Source organism: Chiloscyllium plagiosum, chromosome 12, assembly GCF_004010195.1.
Source record: "Chiloscyllium plagiosum isolate BGI_BamShark_2017 chromosome 12, ASM401019v2, whole genome shotgun sequence".
NCBI classification, from domain to species: domain Eukaryota; kingdom Metazoa; phylum Chordata; class Chondrichthyes; order Orectolobiformes; family Hemiscylliidae; genus Chiloscyllium; species Chiloscyllium plagiosum.
Genome location: NC_057721.1, coordinates 38967554 through 38985598, shown reverse-complemented (window position 1 = coordinate 38985598; position 18045 = coordinate 38967554). Strand labels below are relative to the sequence as shown.

At 38.8% G+C, this 18045-nt stretch overlaps 1 protein-coding gene across 3 annotated transcripts in view; it reads left to right on the top strand.

Annotated features, from left to right (window-relative positions):
• The window catches only part of med14 (mediator complex subunit 14), a 114335-nt gene that overhangs the window by 67256 nt on the left and 29034 nt on the right, over positions 1-18045 (top strand). For all 3 annotated transcript variants that reach the window (XM_043700847.1, XM_043700846.1, XM_043700848.1), the window contains exons 18-22: positions 945-1091; positions 1175-1266; positions 1485-1637; positions 11115-11384; positions 12897-13034. In XM_043700847.1, the coding sequence (XP_043556782.1) occupies positions 945-1091; positions 1175-1266; positions 1485-1637; positions 11115-11384; positions 12897-13034 (800 nt within the window). The remainder of the gene's footprint in view (positions 1-944; positions 1092-1174; positions 1267-1484; positions 1638-11114; positions 11385-12896; positions 13035-18045) is intronic.

Genomic DNA, 18045 nt, shown 5'->3' with positions numbered 1-18045 from the left:
TTTTAAAACAAAAAGTTACATCCTAAAAGTCAAAGGCCAGATCCCTATATTAAGATCCCAAACTTTAAATTCCAGCATCAATTTATGTCAAGAGTTCAAAATGTAAAATATTAATCCAGGATGCTTTAGGTGCCGCAAATACAAATAGACCAATTGGAAAACAAATTTATTTTGAATTCCAATACATTTCATGAAAGCATATAAAATATTTTTAGTCCCAAAGCAGTGTTACATGACTAGAATGTGTTCCAATATATGTACTTTTGTTTGCAAGAAGTGTATAATATTTATTAAAAGTTAAAATTAATTTTTCAAAGCACCATAAATGACATTATATATGTCTCATCTTTATGTTTTGGTATGGAATTAAATTTTATATGCAGACAATGAATATGAGCATCTGTTGTAGCAATCAAAGTATGAAAAGGTTTGTAACCAATATCTTCAGTCTTCAGGATCTACAATCATTGTACCTTTTTGAGAAACTGCAGTTCAAATATGTTCAATTATAAAGTGCAGTATATCAAATGAGACCATAAGATGTAGGTGCAGAAATAGATCTTTCAGCCCATTGAGTCTAACTATGCTTTATGTAGTTTTAGAAAAGCTTCACTACTTTTATGCTCCTTTCCATTGAAATAAAGGCCAACGTTCCATTTTCTTAGTATTCATTCATAATATGTGGGCATCGCTGGCTTAACCAACATGTATTGTCTATTCCTAGTTTCTCTTGAAAAGGTGGTGGTGAGCTGCATCTTCAAACTGCGGCTGTCCATTTGTAGTAAGTGAACCCGCATTGCCATTGGAGAGGGAGTTCCCTGTTATGTGTTGAGCTTCTAAGTTAGCTTTAATAAAGCACTTTTCATGGCTGACATGAAAATTTGTTAGTTCATCGTAAAATGAATTCAAATGTATTTTGTCTGTTGTTTCCACTTTTTCTCCAGGTTCAACACGTCATGTCTATCTGACTTATGAAAGTTTATTATCAGAGCCTGTTGGAGGTCGCAAAGTGGTCGAGGCATTCCTGAATGATTTGAATAGCATAGCTAAGCTCTATGACTGTGTTCTAGATTTTGCACGTTCCTTGCCAGGTATAAATCATGATTTGAAATCTTGTATCTCTTATGAGACAACAGTAAGATGGAAAGTAATATAATAATCTTTCACCTTCCAGAAATGCCGTCCCATCTTAATCATTTCTCGGAAATACGCGTCTATAATTACCGTAAACTTGTCATATGCTATGGAGCCCCTAAAGGCAGCTCGGTAAGCAAAGTACAGTTCATTTCCTTTTATTGTCTGTCTTTGTCTTAATAATGCAAATGAATAACTGAATGTATCTTTGCAGCTCCTAAGCATCCTAAAACTGTAATGTAGTTTCCAGGTTACAAGTAAACAAAAGTATTAAACTTCAAAATTTAAAAGATGATGCATTTGGAACAGTGGTTTGTTTCTTTCAAAAATATTTTTTTTTAATATTTCAGATAACAATCCAGTGGAATCCCACTCACCAGCGATTCCACATTTCATTAGGAACAGTAGGGCCAAATTCTGGCTGCAGTAACTGCCACAACATCATACTCCATCAACTTCAAGAAATGTTCAACAAGTCACCAAATGTTGTTCAGTTGCTACAGGTACTTCCATAAGTTGCAATCTTTAATGAAATCTGGCTAAGATATTATGTTTCCAATTTCTCGCGTTTATTATAGAATTTATAAACTCAACCACAACCAGGCAAAGCATAGAGAATCAGTTAGGCTATTGTGCTCATCAGTTGCCCTTGTCAAACCTAACACTTAATAGTTGGTGTACAATAAGAACAAAATAAATTTTGGAGTAATAGGTTATAGCTTTTTCTCAACTGTAGCTTTATGAATTCAAATGTGGGAAAGGGCCAAAGATTTCTATGAGATAGTAACTCATCCAGTTTTAAATACTTCTCCATGTCCTCATAGACCTATTGCCCAAAGCCTGAGATTAGCTTGTAATGACGTGCGGTGAGAAAGAATGCCTATTTTGAAAAGGAAAGAAGTGTTAATATTTTTGTGCAACTTTTGAACCTCCGTTTTGGCAATTTTGTGTTGAGGATTGTCATTGAAGTTGCAACTGAGATTTTGTCCAATTTCCCTCCCAGGCGTGACTTTCTCAGTCCTTGGCTCGAAGGTACAAATTCTCTTAATGTTGAATAGAGTACTTATTGAACTGGTCTGAGCAAAACGCTGTTCATAGAGTCATAGAGATGTACAGCATAGAAACAGATCTTTCGGCCCAACCCGTCCATGCTGACCAGATATCCCAACCCAATCTAGTCCCACCTAGCAGCACCTGGCCCATATCCCTCCAAACCTTTCCTATTCATATACCCATCCAAATGCCTCTTAAATGTTACAATTGTCCGAGCCTCCACCACATCCTCTGGCAGCTCATTCCATACACGTACTACCCTCTGTGTGGAAAAAGTTGCCACTTAGGTCTCTTTTATATCTTTCCCCTCTCACCCTAAACCTATGCCTTCTAGTTCTGGACTCCCCAACCCCAGGGAAAAGACTTTGTCTATTTATCCTATCCATCTTAATTTTGTAAACCTCTATAAGGTCACCCCTCAGCCTCCAAAGCTCCAGGGAAAATAGCCCCAGCCTGTTCAGCCTCTCCCTGTAGCTCAGATCCTCCAACCCTGGCAACATCCTTGTAAATCTTGAATTCTCAGGGGAACGTAGCACGAACAGCCATCACCCCCTACATATTCCAAAACAGCTTACCTGTTTGAAATGGGTATATCCCCAAAAGACTCCTGCCCTAGTGCAGACCCCTCTCACCCTTCCTGGAGTTAACCCATCTACGTGACTGTATCTGAGACTTTCCCCCTTCCTATAACTGCCATCCATCCAACATACTGTTGCTGTTGCAAATTCCTCGTTGCTTCTATCTGTTTCTCCAACTGATCCACTCGATCTGATAAGATTCGCATCCAACTGCATTTATGGCAGATATAATCCACAGTAACCCTTAAACTCTCTTTAAACTCCCACATCTGACAAGAAGTACATATCACTGCAAAGGTCATTTTTGCTCCTTCACAATCTACAGACCCAGAAAATAACACCGTCTTATTCCTCTACAAACACTGCCCCAGGTTAAATTAATAGCTATGGCTTATATTTTAAGTTTAATCAAGAGACTTATCTCCAAAAACATTTCATCAAGAAAGAATCCACTATACTCACTACTGCAGCCTTTCTCTTGGACAGACTTAAAACAACGATTAACTTATCTGTTTCTGTGCTGTGAACTTCGCCCAACAGTTCTTCTAAGATTAGTTGTGAATTACACTGTTTTGTTGGTGATTTCTGTGCAAATGTTTAAGCAATCTCATCCTAGTTCAGTAGATCAGGAAGGAGAGCTAATTCATTTAGTACAATGTTTGCAACATGTGATTATTTTTGTTTGGAGTATTTTGGATTGAGGGTTAATCATCAGTTACACACAACTGCTCGAACCTTTTCTCTCGTGTAATTGATCTGTTCAACAGTATTTAGCTTTATGAAAACTCATGGCAACTTGTTCCGATTTGTGACCAGTTCTATCTAGTTTAGATTTGAGACTTCTTTTCTTTAATATTATTTGGCTTCCAGTGAATTTTGGGGAGTCTCCATTCCAGACTTTGTTTCCTTGGAATGTCCCCTACGCTCTTGTCAATTTAGACTTAGCCTTAGATGCTGATCTGGCATAATTGTCGGTATTGCCACCTTCTTTAACTGTTAATAAAAATCCGTATTGCTGTTAACTGCCCTTTGTTTCCTGGTGCAATGCTTTTTAAATAATGATTTTCTGATATCCCTCAAATTTCTTTTCATATTCCATTTTTGCAGCTCTTACAATCTATTTTGTCACTTAGGTGTTTTTGTATCTCTCCATATTTCCAGGCTCTCTTTTTTTAACACTTTTAGTTTTATTTCATCCCTTATCTCCTTTTGCCACCTACTGCTGTTTGTTTTCTGCCGCAAGTGGAGCTTCACTCTTGTTGCTGTTTTCAGAATTGTAGCATTTTACGCCGTTGGAACCTTCAAGATTCACAAACCAAGCACATTCCTGGTCATAGAGTCATAGAGATGTACAGCATGGAAACAGACCCTTCGGTTCAACTTGTCCATGCCGACCAGATATCCCAACCCAATCTAATCCCACCTGCCGGCACCCAGTCCATTTCCCTCCAAACACTTCCTATTCATATACCCATCCGGATGCCTTTTAAATGTTGCAATTGTACTACCCTCCATCACTTCCTCTGGCAGCTCATTCCATACACGTACCACCCTCTGCAAGAAAAGGTTGCCCCTTAAGTCTCTTTTATATCTTTCCCCTCTCACCCTCAGCCAAACTTTTATTGAATCAATTCATTACCATTGCTGAACTCTAAACTTTGAATGCTTTCTTGTATTTTTATGATTCTGCAAGAAACGTCTCTTTATTTTAAGCATGTTATTTCTGTGCTATTGCATTTTTGGAACTTGAAACACCGAAAGATCAATTTGGAATACTGCATTCAATTCTGGTCTCCATGCTGTAGGAAACGTGTTAAACTTGAAAGAGTGCAGAAAAGATTTACAAGGGAGTTGCTAGGTTTGGAGAGTTTGAGCAATAAGGAGAGGCTGAATAGACAGAGGCTTTTTTTTTCATTGAGCATTGAAGGCTTCTACCTCTACCTCTACCTTATAGAAGTATGTAAAATCATGAGGAGCATAAATAGGATGAATAGCCAAGGTCTTTTTCCCAAGATGGGAAAAAACTAGAGGGCACAGATTAAAGGTGAGAGGAGAAAGATTGATAAGGGATCTAATGGGTAACATTTTCACACAGAAGGTGGTGCGTGTATGGATTGAGCTGTCAGAGAAGTGGTGGAGGCTAGGACAGTTTAAAATATTTAAAAGGTACCTGAATGGGTACATAAATCTGAATCGTTTAAAGAGATATGGGCCAAATGCTGGCAAATGGCACTAGATTTATTTAGGATATCTGGTTGAACTGAAGCATCTGTTTCTATGTTGTACAACTCTGATTGTATGTCTAAAGTTAAATTAATGGGAAAGGAAGAGGAGGAATTTCTGGAATCTGTTCAGGTCAGCTTTGTTGATCAGTATGTTCTCAGTTAAACTTAGGCACGTTACTGGATCTGATGAGATTTATCAAGTACATAACATATATATTCATATCTTGAGTGTTTTGTAGTCTTGGTCATCTTATTTCAGGAAATATGTAAATGCATTGGAAAACCAATTCGGGGAAGGTTTACTCGACTAATACCTGGAATGGGCAGATTGTTTTGTAAGGAAAGATTAGACAAGCTAGGCTTGTATCTTTTGAAGTTCAGAAAAGTAAAAGGCAATTTGATTCAAACTCAAGTTCCTAAGGGATGCGTGCAGAAAGATTGTCTCCTTTTGTCGAATATTCTAGCACTAGATATGTCTGTTTAAAAATATCAGACCACACATTTAAGATTGGGAAGAAGCGAATCATTTTCTTAGAGAGTCATAGATCTTTGGTACACTGTTCCTCTCTTGAAAGTTAGCGGAAACTGAGTATTTTAAGGTCACATTGGTTAGATTCTTGATAAGCAAGACATTGAAAGGTAATGGACAATGTGGAATATTCAGTCCAGCCATGATCTTGTTGAATGGTGGAGCAAGCCTGAAGGGTTGAGTGACCACCTGCTTTTCATTCATATGTTCAAGTGAGAACAATTTGAAATAAGATGGGAAGAAAATTGACAGAGAGAAAATATGAGAAAAGCATCGTAATTAATGTAAAAAAAACCTCCAAAAATCTTTGAACAAAATGCAAACAGAAAGTTTAAGAGATGAGGTAGGGCCTATTAGAGACAAGGAAGGTAATATATGCTGGGAGGTAAGCAACAAAGCTAAAATACTTAATGACTACTTGTATCATTGTTTACTAAGGAAGAGGATGCCGATAAAATATTTATAGAAGGTGGTTATCATTGGGATGGAGTGAAAACTGAGAGGACGCATTAGAAAGACTGCATTAAGAGTAAATAAGCCTGATACCTTGCATTCCAGTTTGTTCAATGTAGTGGCTGTTAAGTTACCAGAAAAGCTTACGATCATCTTTCAATATTACTTGGATGAAGAGATCTCTCAGAGGATGGGCAAGTGACAAACATGATACCCTTGCTCAACACTGAATAGGAGGGCATTCCTTGTTACAACAAGTTGCTTACTCTGACATCAGTGGTGGTAACATTTTCAAAACAAGGGGAAAAAGAGTGGATACTTGAAGCAGTTGCATTAATTAAGGAAAACAAGTGTTGGCAAAGGGCAGATCATGTTTGATTTAAATTTTTTATTTTGCTCCAGAGGATTGAAGAAAGGATTTTAAGTGTTGATAAAGCACTGGAATGGAATTGGATCTGCTTAACATTGTGTCAATAATTTGGTTGTATGGAGTGTCTTCATTGATTTCATCAAGTGTAATACAGTAATGCCTTAAATTGAAAGGTCTGTGATGATGTGCAGCTCTAACCTGTCTTGCACCTTGTATTTTCTGCAGCACTTTGGCAAATTTCACTTGTATGTGTAAATCTATCAATCAAAGGTCATTATAAACTTTTAAGAACAGTTTTGACACTAAATTCACTTTTATTTTGCCTATTTTTTCTTAGAATCATAGAATCTTTCAGTGCAGAAGGTGGCCATTTGACCCATCAAGTCTGTACCAGCTCACAAAAGAGTTATCCTGCTTATCCCATTCCCCATTCCTTTCTCCATAGGCATTTAAATTGATAATTTTAAAATATAACACCATAAGACATAGGAGTGCAAGTAAAGCCATTTGGCCCATCAAGTCCACTACGCCATTTAATCATGGCTGATGGGCATTTCAACTCCATTTGCCTGCACTCTCCCCGGAGCCCTTAATTCCTTACGAGATCAAGAATTTATCAATCTCTGCCTTGAAGACATTTAACGTCCCGGCCTTCACTGCGCTCCATGGCAATGAATTCTATAGGCCCGACACTCTCTGGCTGAAGAAATGTCTCCTCATTTCTGTTCTAAGTTGACCCCCTCTAATTCTAGGGCTGTACCCACGTGTCCTAGTCTCCCCGCCTAACAGAAACAACTTTCCAGCATCCACCCTTTCTAAGACATGCATTATCTTATAAGTTTCTATTATATCTCCCCTTAACCTTCTAACTCTAATGAATACAATCCCAGGATCCTCAGCCGTTCATTGTATGTTAGGCCTTCCATTCCATAGCTCATCCGTGTGAATCTCCACTGAACACACTTCAGTGCCAGAATGTCCTTCCTGAGGTGTAGGGCACAAAATTGGATACAGTATTCTAAATGGGGCCTGACTAGAGCTTTATGAAGTCTCAGAGCACATCACCTCTTTTATATTCCAATCCTCTTGCGATAAATAACAGCGTTACATTCACTTTCTTAATCACTGACTCAACCTGCAAGTTAACCTGGACTAGCACACGCAGATCCCTTTATACTTCGGCTTTATGAATTTTCTCACCGTTTAGAAAATAGTCCGTCCCTGTCTTCTTTTTTTCCAAAGTGCAAGACCTCACATTTTCTCACGTTGAATTTCATCAGCCATTTCCTGAACCACTTTCCTAAACTGTCTAAATCTTCGTGCAGCCTCCCTACCTCCTCAGTACTACCTGTCTGTCCACCTAACTTCGTATCATCAGCAAACTTCACCAGAATGCCCCCAGTCCCTTCATCCAGATCTTAATATATAAAGTAACAGCTGTGGCCCCAACCCTGTGGGACATCACTTGTCACCGGCTGCCATTCCAACGAACCTTTTATCCTAATTCTTTGCCTTCTGTCAAACAGCCAATCCTCAATCCATGCCGGTAGCTCACTTCTAACACCATGGACCCTCACCTTACTTAGCAACCTCCTGTGAGGCTCCTTATCAAAGGCCTTTTGGAAGTCTAGATAGATAACATCCACTGGGTTTCTCTGGTCTAACCTACTTATTACCCCTTCAAAGAATTCTAATGAGTTTGTCAGACACGACCTCCCCTTACTAAATCCAAAGTTAAAAATCACACAATGTCAGGTTATAGTCCAATGGGTTTAATTGGAAGCACACTAGCTATTGGAGCTAAATCCAACACCCAAATCCAACACCGGCATCTCCAAATCATGATTACTAAATCCATGCTGACTTGTTCTAATCCGACCCTGCACTTCCAAGTATTTAGAAATTTCATCCTTAATGATGGATTCTAAAATTTTACCAACAACTGAGGTTAGGCTAATCGGCCAATAATTTTCCAGCTTTTGTCTTGATCTTATTTTGAACATGGGAGTTACAACAGTGATTTTCCAATCAACTGGGACTTTCCCTGACTCCAGTGACTTTTGAAAGATGACAACGAACGCCTCCACTATTTCCTCAGCCACGTCTCTCAGAACTCTAGGATGTAGCTCATCAGGGCCAGGGAATTTATCAGTTTTTAGACCTTTTTAGCTTTTCCAGCACTTTCCCTTTTATAATGTCTATCTTATTCAGCTTTGCCCCCTGACTCTCCTTATTTGTAGGGATATTACTCATGTCTTCCACTGTGAAGACTGACACAAAGTATTTATTAAGTTCTTCAGCTATTTCCTTATCTCCCATCACTAGCCTTCCAGCATCAATTTGGAGCAGCCCAATGTCTACTTTTGCCTCTCATTCTTTTATGCATTAAAAGAAACTTTTACTCTAATTTCTAATATTACTGGCTAGCTTACCTTCATATTTGGTCCTCTGCTTCCTTTCTTATTTCTTTCTTTGTTATCCTCTGTTTGTTTTTGTAGTCTTCCCAATCTTCTGATTTCCCAGTGCTCTTGGCCACTTTATAGGCCCTCTTCCTTTGATACATTTCCTGAATTCCTTTGTCAGCCATGGCTGTCTTACCACCTCCTCCTCCTCCTCCTCCATCCCCCCCGCCCCACCAAACCACACACACCAGATAATGTATGTTTTCTTTGGGATGACCCTCTGTACTGTGACCTCAATTACACCCAGAAACTCCTGCCATTGTTGCTCTACTGTCTTCCCTGCTCAGCTCTGCTTCCAATTGATTTTTGTCAGTACCTCTCTCATGCCCCTATAATTACCTTTCTTTAACTGTAACACCATTACATTCAATTTTGCCTTCTCTTTTTCAAACTGCAGACTGAACTCTACCATATTATGATCGCTGCCTCCTAAGTGTTCGCTTTTAAGATCTTTTATAAAGTCTGGCTCATTATATAGAACTATGTCCAGAATAGCCTGCTCCCTTGTGGGCTCTATCACACGCTGTTCCAAAAGGTTATCCTGTAAGCATTCCATGAATTCCCTTTCTTTGGATCCACCGGCAACATTATTCACCAGTCCACCTGCATACTCAAGTCCCCCATGATCACCGTAGCCTTGCCTTTCTGACACACCCAATCTATTTCCCAGTAGGTCTGTACATAACGCCACTGTGTGGGAACAGGCCATTTGGCCCAACATGTCCACACCAACCCTCCAAAGAGTAATCTACCCAGACCCATTCCCCAACCCTATTAGTCTACATTTACCCCTAACTTACACATCCCTGAATACCTTGGGAAATTAGCACGGCTAATACACCTAACCTAAACATCTTTGGATTGTTGGAGGAAACCCAGGCAGACACAGGGACAGATAAGAAAGTTCTTAGTAAGAACTTTCTCTTCATCTCGCTTCTAGCTCTCTTGTTGATAATCTTGAAATTGTCACCCCTAGTTATTGACATACCAACTAACAGCAACAGAACATCATTCTTTATCCTGCCAAAAGTGTTCTTAATTTTTGAACACCTCAATAAGGTCACTTCTGAATCTTCTATGCTCCAAGAATAGCCCAATTTCTCTAATTTATTTTCTTTTATCCAAAATCCCTCATTCCTGTCATCACTCTAGTTAATTTCCTTTAAACTCTCTCCAGGACTTTAACATCCTTCCTTAAATAAAGTGCCTGCAACTGAACATGACACTCCAAATGTCGTCTGACCAGCGACTTGTTGAGGTATAACATCACTTTCTTTTACACTCTTTGCTTCTATTTATAATCCCAAGTATCATGTAAGCTGTCTTAACAACTGTTCAACTTGCCTGGCCGGCAGTGATCCTGTATCGTCTCTCTTGTGTTTCTTCTTCCAAAATGCATTACTTCGCATTTCTCTGCATTGAATTGCATGTGCCCATTTGGCCAAACGTCGATTCTCCCGTTCCCTGGATGCTGCCTGACCTGCTGATCTGTTCCAGCAACACATTTTCAGCTCTGATCTCCAACATCTGCAGACCTCACTTTCTCCTCAAATTGTCAGTGTCCCATTTTGAAGAGACTCGCTATCATCCTTGTAATTCACTTTATTCTTTGGCTTATTATCATCTGCAAATTTAGAGCTGAGTGGACTTCTTCAATTAAAGCTGTCTACCTGTGTGTTTTGCATTCTTGTATCAGTCCTCTTTACTCTGCTGTTTCTTTCCAAATTAACCTAACACACTTTTCAGTACCATCAGTGCAGGGATGATTGCAGAATCAACATGATTGTAAACTCTTTCTTGGAATTTTCCTGATTCACATTCATGTGGAACTTGATGCATAAGGTCATGAGTTTCACTTATCTAGCTTCAACCAGCCTGATGACTAATCTAGTCCTCATTTTGCTTACTGGATTCTAATCCTCATTTTGCTTACTGGATCTTTGAAAAAATAGATCATACGCTTCAAATTTGCTTTACTGTTTGAGTTTATCCAATTATTTATATAAAAACTGTATCATTTAATAACTAATTTGATATGGGATAAAAAGACCCATATAATAGTTTTATCATGTTCAGGAATAATTGAATGAAAGTAATTTGTTTATGATTCTGTGATTGTGAGCGAGTATCTTGGATTTCAGATAACTTGGCTCAGAGTGAATTTCTGGAAACTTTCTTGTCTATACCTTGCTGACTGAGCCATGGTATAAAATACAGCAGTATATTGTCTTAGTGTGTGCAAGCAAGCTGTTCAAATTCTAAATTTAACCCATTTGGAATAAAAATTATTTTGTGTATATTTTTCCATAGATATTGTACGATACACAAGCACCACTGAATGCAATTAATAAACTCCCAACAGTGCCAATGTTGGGTCTCACGCATCGGACGAATACTGCGTATCAGTGCTTTTCAATACTACCCCAGTCACCCACACACATCAGGCTTGCTTTCCGTAATATGTATTGCATCGACATATACTGTCGAAGTCGAGGTGTTGTGGCTATTCGTGATGGTGCCTACAGTCTTTTTGACAACAGTAAGATTGTGGAGGGATTTCATCCGGCTCCAGGCTTAAAGGTCTGTAATTGATTGCCATATAAAAGTTATTGGTGTAATTATTGGTGTAGTTGTTAGAAATATTTAATTGGGTGGTATAAAGCCACTGATTTAAATTAATGTCATTTTACCATGCTTGTAGGACTCTTGTGGCGTGGTGGTATCGTTCATGCCTCTGGACCAAGAGGCTGGGGTTCACATCCTACCTACTTCAGAGATGTAATAACATCTCTGAGCATGTTAATTAGAAAATATCTGATAGCAAGCTCATGTCTAGAGTGCAATAGAATTTTGAGAGAAACATTTCCAACAGAAATGGTTGAATTATTTCTGAAATGCACTAGTTTATGTAAACCAAAATATACAGTGTTTTTGTTAGAATGCCACAGATAGAATTGGGGCTAAAAATCATTTGATAGAAAGTGGCAAGTAATTCAAGGGCAACTTTTAAAAACTCTTATTTGCTTGTCCATTGTTGATGAAAAAATGGTGTACTTGGAAATCTTAATTATCTTTTTAATTGAACCTAAACCCAAAGGACCGACAGCTTACCAGGAGTCTAGAGTAACCAGTGCACAATACAATTTTCCAGGACTCTGGAATTTTGTCAGCTTTACTACCATATCAAAACTGTGGGTGCATACTCTTTTAAAAAGTTGTATGTCTATTCTGCATTAGTCACATGCAGGAAGAAAACATGATCGTGAGTGTCACCTGATGAAAAACAAATTTAATGCTTTGATGTTTTTCAAAGAAATAGACTTTGAATAAATGAGGAATTATTTGGAAATAAAAGTCATTCACTCCAGATGTACCTTCTTTCTGAAACATCCAGTTGTTATGAGTGTGTGATATTGGGCAACATTGTTCCTCTTGATCAGCAGTACAGAATGGTTTTGACAGAAACCTTGAAGCATGTCTTCTGCAAGCAATCTTTATCAGGGAGGGATGGGATTGGAAAAGAAAATCCAATTTCACTGACCTATAAAAGTTAGTTATAATGCCACAAGCTCTTTAAATCTTGATAAAGTTAGTGACATCCAAAACTTGGGTTGGATTTGTGACTATGTCCTAAGGAATTCAAGATGAAAATAACCTGAGAATTTATAGCTAAATTTGTGATTACTACGTTCGATCTTGCATTAAAAGGTTTTGAGTTTGTTTTTATTGCATGCTTGTTATGGAAAGTAAGTTCTTAAATTAAGTTGGGATTAAGCACAAATGTTTGTTATCATTGTGGTGGGGCAGGATAGTGGCAAAACTACTACATTTTGTATAGTCAACAATGTTTTATCACCAAATTCTGATTTGATTTAGCCACAAATTAATCAAAACTATCTATCCTAGCCTTGGCATCATTGGCATCATTTGTTATCAGCAGTGATAAATGAAAAATCTCCCATTAGGTTCCCATTATCTAGTCCAGGCTTTTAACACGTGCATTTATATGAACATATTTATTAGAAGTCAACATGATCTGTGTATTAGGGTATACAATCAAAGCAATTGATTCATTATCTTATTACTTTCCAGACGTTTTTGAACATGTTTGTAGACAGCACCCAGGACGCACGTAGACGATCAGTCAATGAAGATGATAACCCACCATCCCCTATTGGTGGAGACATGATAGAATCATTAATGTCTCAGCTTCAGTCACAGCCGCAACAGGTATCTGTCTTTTGAATCATGGAATTATCCATATGTCAGGGACTATTGAGATTTAAAGGTTTTAAATACTTTTTAGAAATAGATTTCGGTACAAGAGGTAAAAATAGATGCATCTTTTCCAAGAAAGCGGTGATCATCAATATTAACTACATTGGTTGCAAATGACTGCAGTAAGGACAGATCTTTTGATTGTGACATAGTTGTTTGAATCTGCTGTTGATGTTCTGCATCCAACTAATAAGCAATGAGAGGAATCAATTGAACAAAACTAGTTTTCAAAGTTAAATTACTGTTTCAAGTCTACAGATTTTTGTATGCTTCACATAGTCAAGGGGAAACAAAATTCCAGAAACAATTGGTTGACTACCTTTCTTGCTTTGCATGACATTAAAGCGATATCATGACAGGTGTGAGAAATGTTAAATGGCTCTTGAGATTGATGTAAATCTAGTTTTTTTTACCTGTAAATCTAGTTTGGAGTTACGACTTAAAACTCAAATTTTGGTTTCTTTTCTCGTATTCCTATACAGGCTGGTGATATATAAATGAGGGAACCTTGGGATAATGCCCCCAGATATGTTAAAACCTCACCCAGAAATTATAAACTTCACATTGTAACATACGGTTAACAATTGCTACTTACCTCTTGTTATGACACGGGGTAAACCCCCCTGCTTAATTTAAAGCAGCAACACAGGCAAGATTTATCCCATGAAGTAACCTGTGAAAATTCAAGAGGCCAAGAACTATATAAAGTAAACATCACAACTTTATTCCTCAAAGTATAACAGAATAATTAACTAAAACTATTTACAACTCCTTCCTCTAACCTATCTTTTATCTTCCCTTCTGTAATACTAGTCTGATAAAAAAACCCCCGATTAAGATTTACTAAACAAAGCCTCTTATCTCAAACCCAGGCAACTTTTGGTTCTTCTCTGTATTCATGTCTTCTTTTCTTCTTGGGGATTCTGCTTCACAGGTTACTGATCGATAAAGGGAGCTATTTTTCAGGCAGTCTTTCCATGCTGGTGGCTTGGCAGTTCTCCTCCCACCTGTTCAATTTTCCCTGGTCTGAAACCCCAAAGCATCGGATTGTGTCATTGGCTTTTAAGATTGTCAATATACTCAATTCAAACTTGATTGGTGGTTGGTATTTTGGGCTAGAATTTAAACTGACCAAATTCAAATTTGTTTTTTTTTTGCCTCCAGGCAACCAGCTAATCAAGTTGTTCGACCAAATGTTACATTATATTTTTTTTCACAACACTCCATGCTGTCAGGTAGTTCTACCATCTTTTAACTTTCTTAAAGGTACAGTACACACACACCTTCATAACACATTCAATGTTTGTCACCCTTCAAGCTTCTGATTGTTTGTTTGTTTGTTTGTTTGTTTGTTTGTTTGTTTTTAATCTGGAATAAAGTTTGATCAATTCTGATGAACATTCCTGTACTTGGCCTGAGTGGTTGGAAATATATCTTATATGCTCTAATTTATTACAGAACCCTAAGTGCTCTCCCATAGAGATGAACTACTTAAGCACGCTCAGAAACTCCAATCTGTAATCTTCTAGTCTCAGTATTCAATCAAGTGTGGTTTTGAGGAAATTTTGTAATACCTCTTCAAGCTTTTCTGAGGTTAAGTTATTTGGTCCCAGGATTCCTCTGGTGCTGCTTCTGATCTATGCTTCTGATCTATGCACAAATCTAGAGAAACAGCAGTAAATAGAGTCAGGACAGAAATGACAAAAAAATGATATTATTAGCTCTTTAATTGAATGTGCATAATATTCAGAACAAAATATGTGAATTAACAGTACAAATAGAGGTAAAAGCTTATGATCGTATAGCCATTACAGAGACATGGTTCCAGGGTGATCAAAGCTGAGAAATAAATATGCAGAAGTATGACTTTTCAAAACAACAGGCAGGAAGGATAGTGTGGTGGGTAGCATTGTTGGTACAGGATGGATTAAGTATGAATTCGAAGTCTTGATTTAGAAAACGTAGAATCCATATGGGTGGAGGTAAGAAATTAAAAAACGAAGTAATACACTGACAGGAATGGCCTGTAGACCCCATAACAGTAGCTATATTGTGAGACGGATTGAATTAGGAGTTAATGAGGGCATGCAATAAAGGCAATACATCAGTCATGGGTGACTTTAACCTTGTAGATTGCGACAGTTGGATTGGCAGAGGAAGCCATGAGGAATTCATTGGCAGAGGAAGCCATTTGACAAGATTCCACAAGGTAGATGAGTTAGCAAGGTTAGGTCACATGGAATACAGGGAGACTAACCATTTGGGTACAGAATTGGCTTGAAGGTAGAAGACAGAGGTTGGATGATAGATGGTTGCTTTTCAGACTGGAGGTCTGTGACCAGCAGTGTCCTACAAGCATCGGTGCTGGGTCTACTGCATTTTGTAATTTATACAAATCATTTGGATGTGAACATAGGAGGTCTGTTTGTAAGTTTTCAGATGACACCAAACTTGGTGGTGTAGTGGACCGCAGAGAAGGTTACCACAGAGTACAATGGGGCTTACATTTAGATGGGCCAATGGGCTGAGGAGTGACAGATGGAGTTTAATTTAGATAAATATGAGGTGCTGTATTTTGGAAAGGCAAAACAGGGCAGGACTTATACACCTTAATGGTAAGGTCCTGGCAAGAGTTGGAGTGCCTTGAGGAGTTCCAGGTAGACAGGATAGTGAAGAAAACATTTGATACTTTTGCCTTCATTGATCAGTGCATTGAGTATAGGAGTTGGGTGGTCATGTGGCTGTACAGGACACTGGTCAGTTCACTTTTGGAATACTGCATTCACTTCCAGTCTCCTCACTATAGGAAAGATGTTGTGAAATTTGAAAGGGTTCACAAAAGATTTGCAAGGATGTTGAGCTATAGAGAGAGGCTGAATAGGCTGGGGCATTTCCCTGGAGCATTGGAGGCTGTAGGGTGATCTTCTAGAAGTTTATAAAATCATGCAGGGCATAGATAAGGTGAATAGCCAAGGTCTTTACCTCAGAGTAGCAGAGTGCAAAATTGGAGGCCATAGGGGCAGAGGGGAAAGATTTTAAGTCATAGTCATACAGAATGGAAATAGACCTTTTAGTCCCACTAATCCTCACTGGCCATATTCCCAAACCAGATTAGTCCCACTAACAGTCAATTTTATGCAGATTTGATTTATTATTTGCGCACATGTCCCGAGATACAGTGAAGAGTTTTATTTTGCATGCTATCCAGGCAAATCACGTATTATATGTACATCAGGATAACGGAACAGAATGCAATGTTAGAGGTGCAGAGAAAGACCAACTTTAATATGAGAAGTTTGTTCATAAGTCTGATAACAGCTGGGAAGAAGCTGTTCCTGAATCCGCTGGTACGCATCTTCAAACTCCTGCATCCTCTGTCCGATGGAAGAGAGCATAACTGGATTATATTGGCTGCTTTTCCAAGGCTGAAAATGTGTTGCAGGTCAGGCAGCATCCAAGGAGCAGGAGAATCGACGTTTCGGGCATGAGCCCTTCTTCAGGAATGAGAAAAGTGTGTCCAGCAGGCTAAGATAAAAGGTAGGGAGGAGGGACTTGGGGGAGGGACGTTGGAAATGTGATAGGTGGAAGGAGGTCAAGGTGAGGGTGATAGGCCGGAGTGGGGGTGGGCGCGGAGAAGTCAAGAAGGAGATTGCAGGTTAGGAAGGCGGTGCTGAGTTGGAGGGATTTGACTGAGACAAGATCGGGGGAGAGGAAATGGGGAAACTGGAGACTGGAGGAAACTTTTCCAAGGCAACAGGAAGTCCAGACGAAGTCGATGGAAGGAAGGTTAGCCTGCATAATGAGAGGGATTACGTTCACTACTCTTTATAGTTTTCCTGCAGTTCGGCAGAGCATCCGAATGGAATGCCTCCCTTGGTGCGTCTACAAAAATTGGTAAGAGTCATCATGGACATGCTGAGGCTCCTTAGCTTTCCAAGGAAGTAGAGACACTTGTGTCCTTTTGACTGAAACATTGACATGGATGAACCAGGACAGATTGCTGGCAATATTCACTTCTAGAAACTTAAAGCTCTCAACCACCTCCACCTCAACACATCGATCTAACAAGGGCATTTCCTGAAGTCGATGACCAGCTCCCCTGCCTTGCCGACATTGAGGGAGAGATTATTGTCTCTACATCGTACCACCTATCTCCTTCCTGTACTCTGCCTTATCCTTGACCAAGATCCGCCCACCATGTCATCACCAATCTGCAAATGGCTGATTTGTTTAATAAATTAAATTGATTAATGCAGTAAATTAATAAAGTCTGATGTATGGGTTTTCTAACAATGGTTTAGGGAAAAGGAACCTAAGGGACAACTTCTTCCATGCAGACGGTGGTGCGTGTTTGGAATGAGCTGCTAGAGGGAGTGATAGAGGCTGATACAATTACAAGTTTTAAAAGGCATCTGGTAATGGTATATTAATAAGGGTTTAGAGGGATATGGTTCAAATGCTGGCAAATGGGACACGATTAATTTAGGATATCTGGTTGGCATAGATGAGTTGGATCGAAGGGTCTGTTTCCCTGCTGTACAGCTCTATGACTCTAATAGGTAGTGGATCCAACCAGGGTTCAGAATATTTTGGATGTGGTGCTGTGTAATGAGGCAAGTTTAAGAAATGTCAGAGTAGTGATCCTCACAAAACTGTGACCATAATGTGGTTAAATTTAACGTTCAGTTTGAGAGGAATGTATTTGCATTGGAAACAACTATGCTAATATTAAATAATAGTAATTATAAAGGAATAAGGCACAGCTGGCTGGAGAGGCGAGGGAAGAGCTTTAGCAACATAGAAGTTGAGGAACAATGCAAACACTTAAGTAAATTGTTCATGGCTCACAGTAATGACATATTCCAGAGAGGAAGAATGATTCTAGGTCAGGAGGAATAAGCCAGCCATGGTTAATAAGCGTAATTAAGGTAGCATGAAAATGATAGAAAGAAACATACATTCT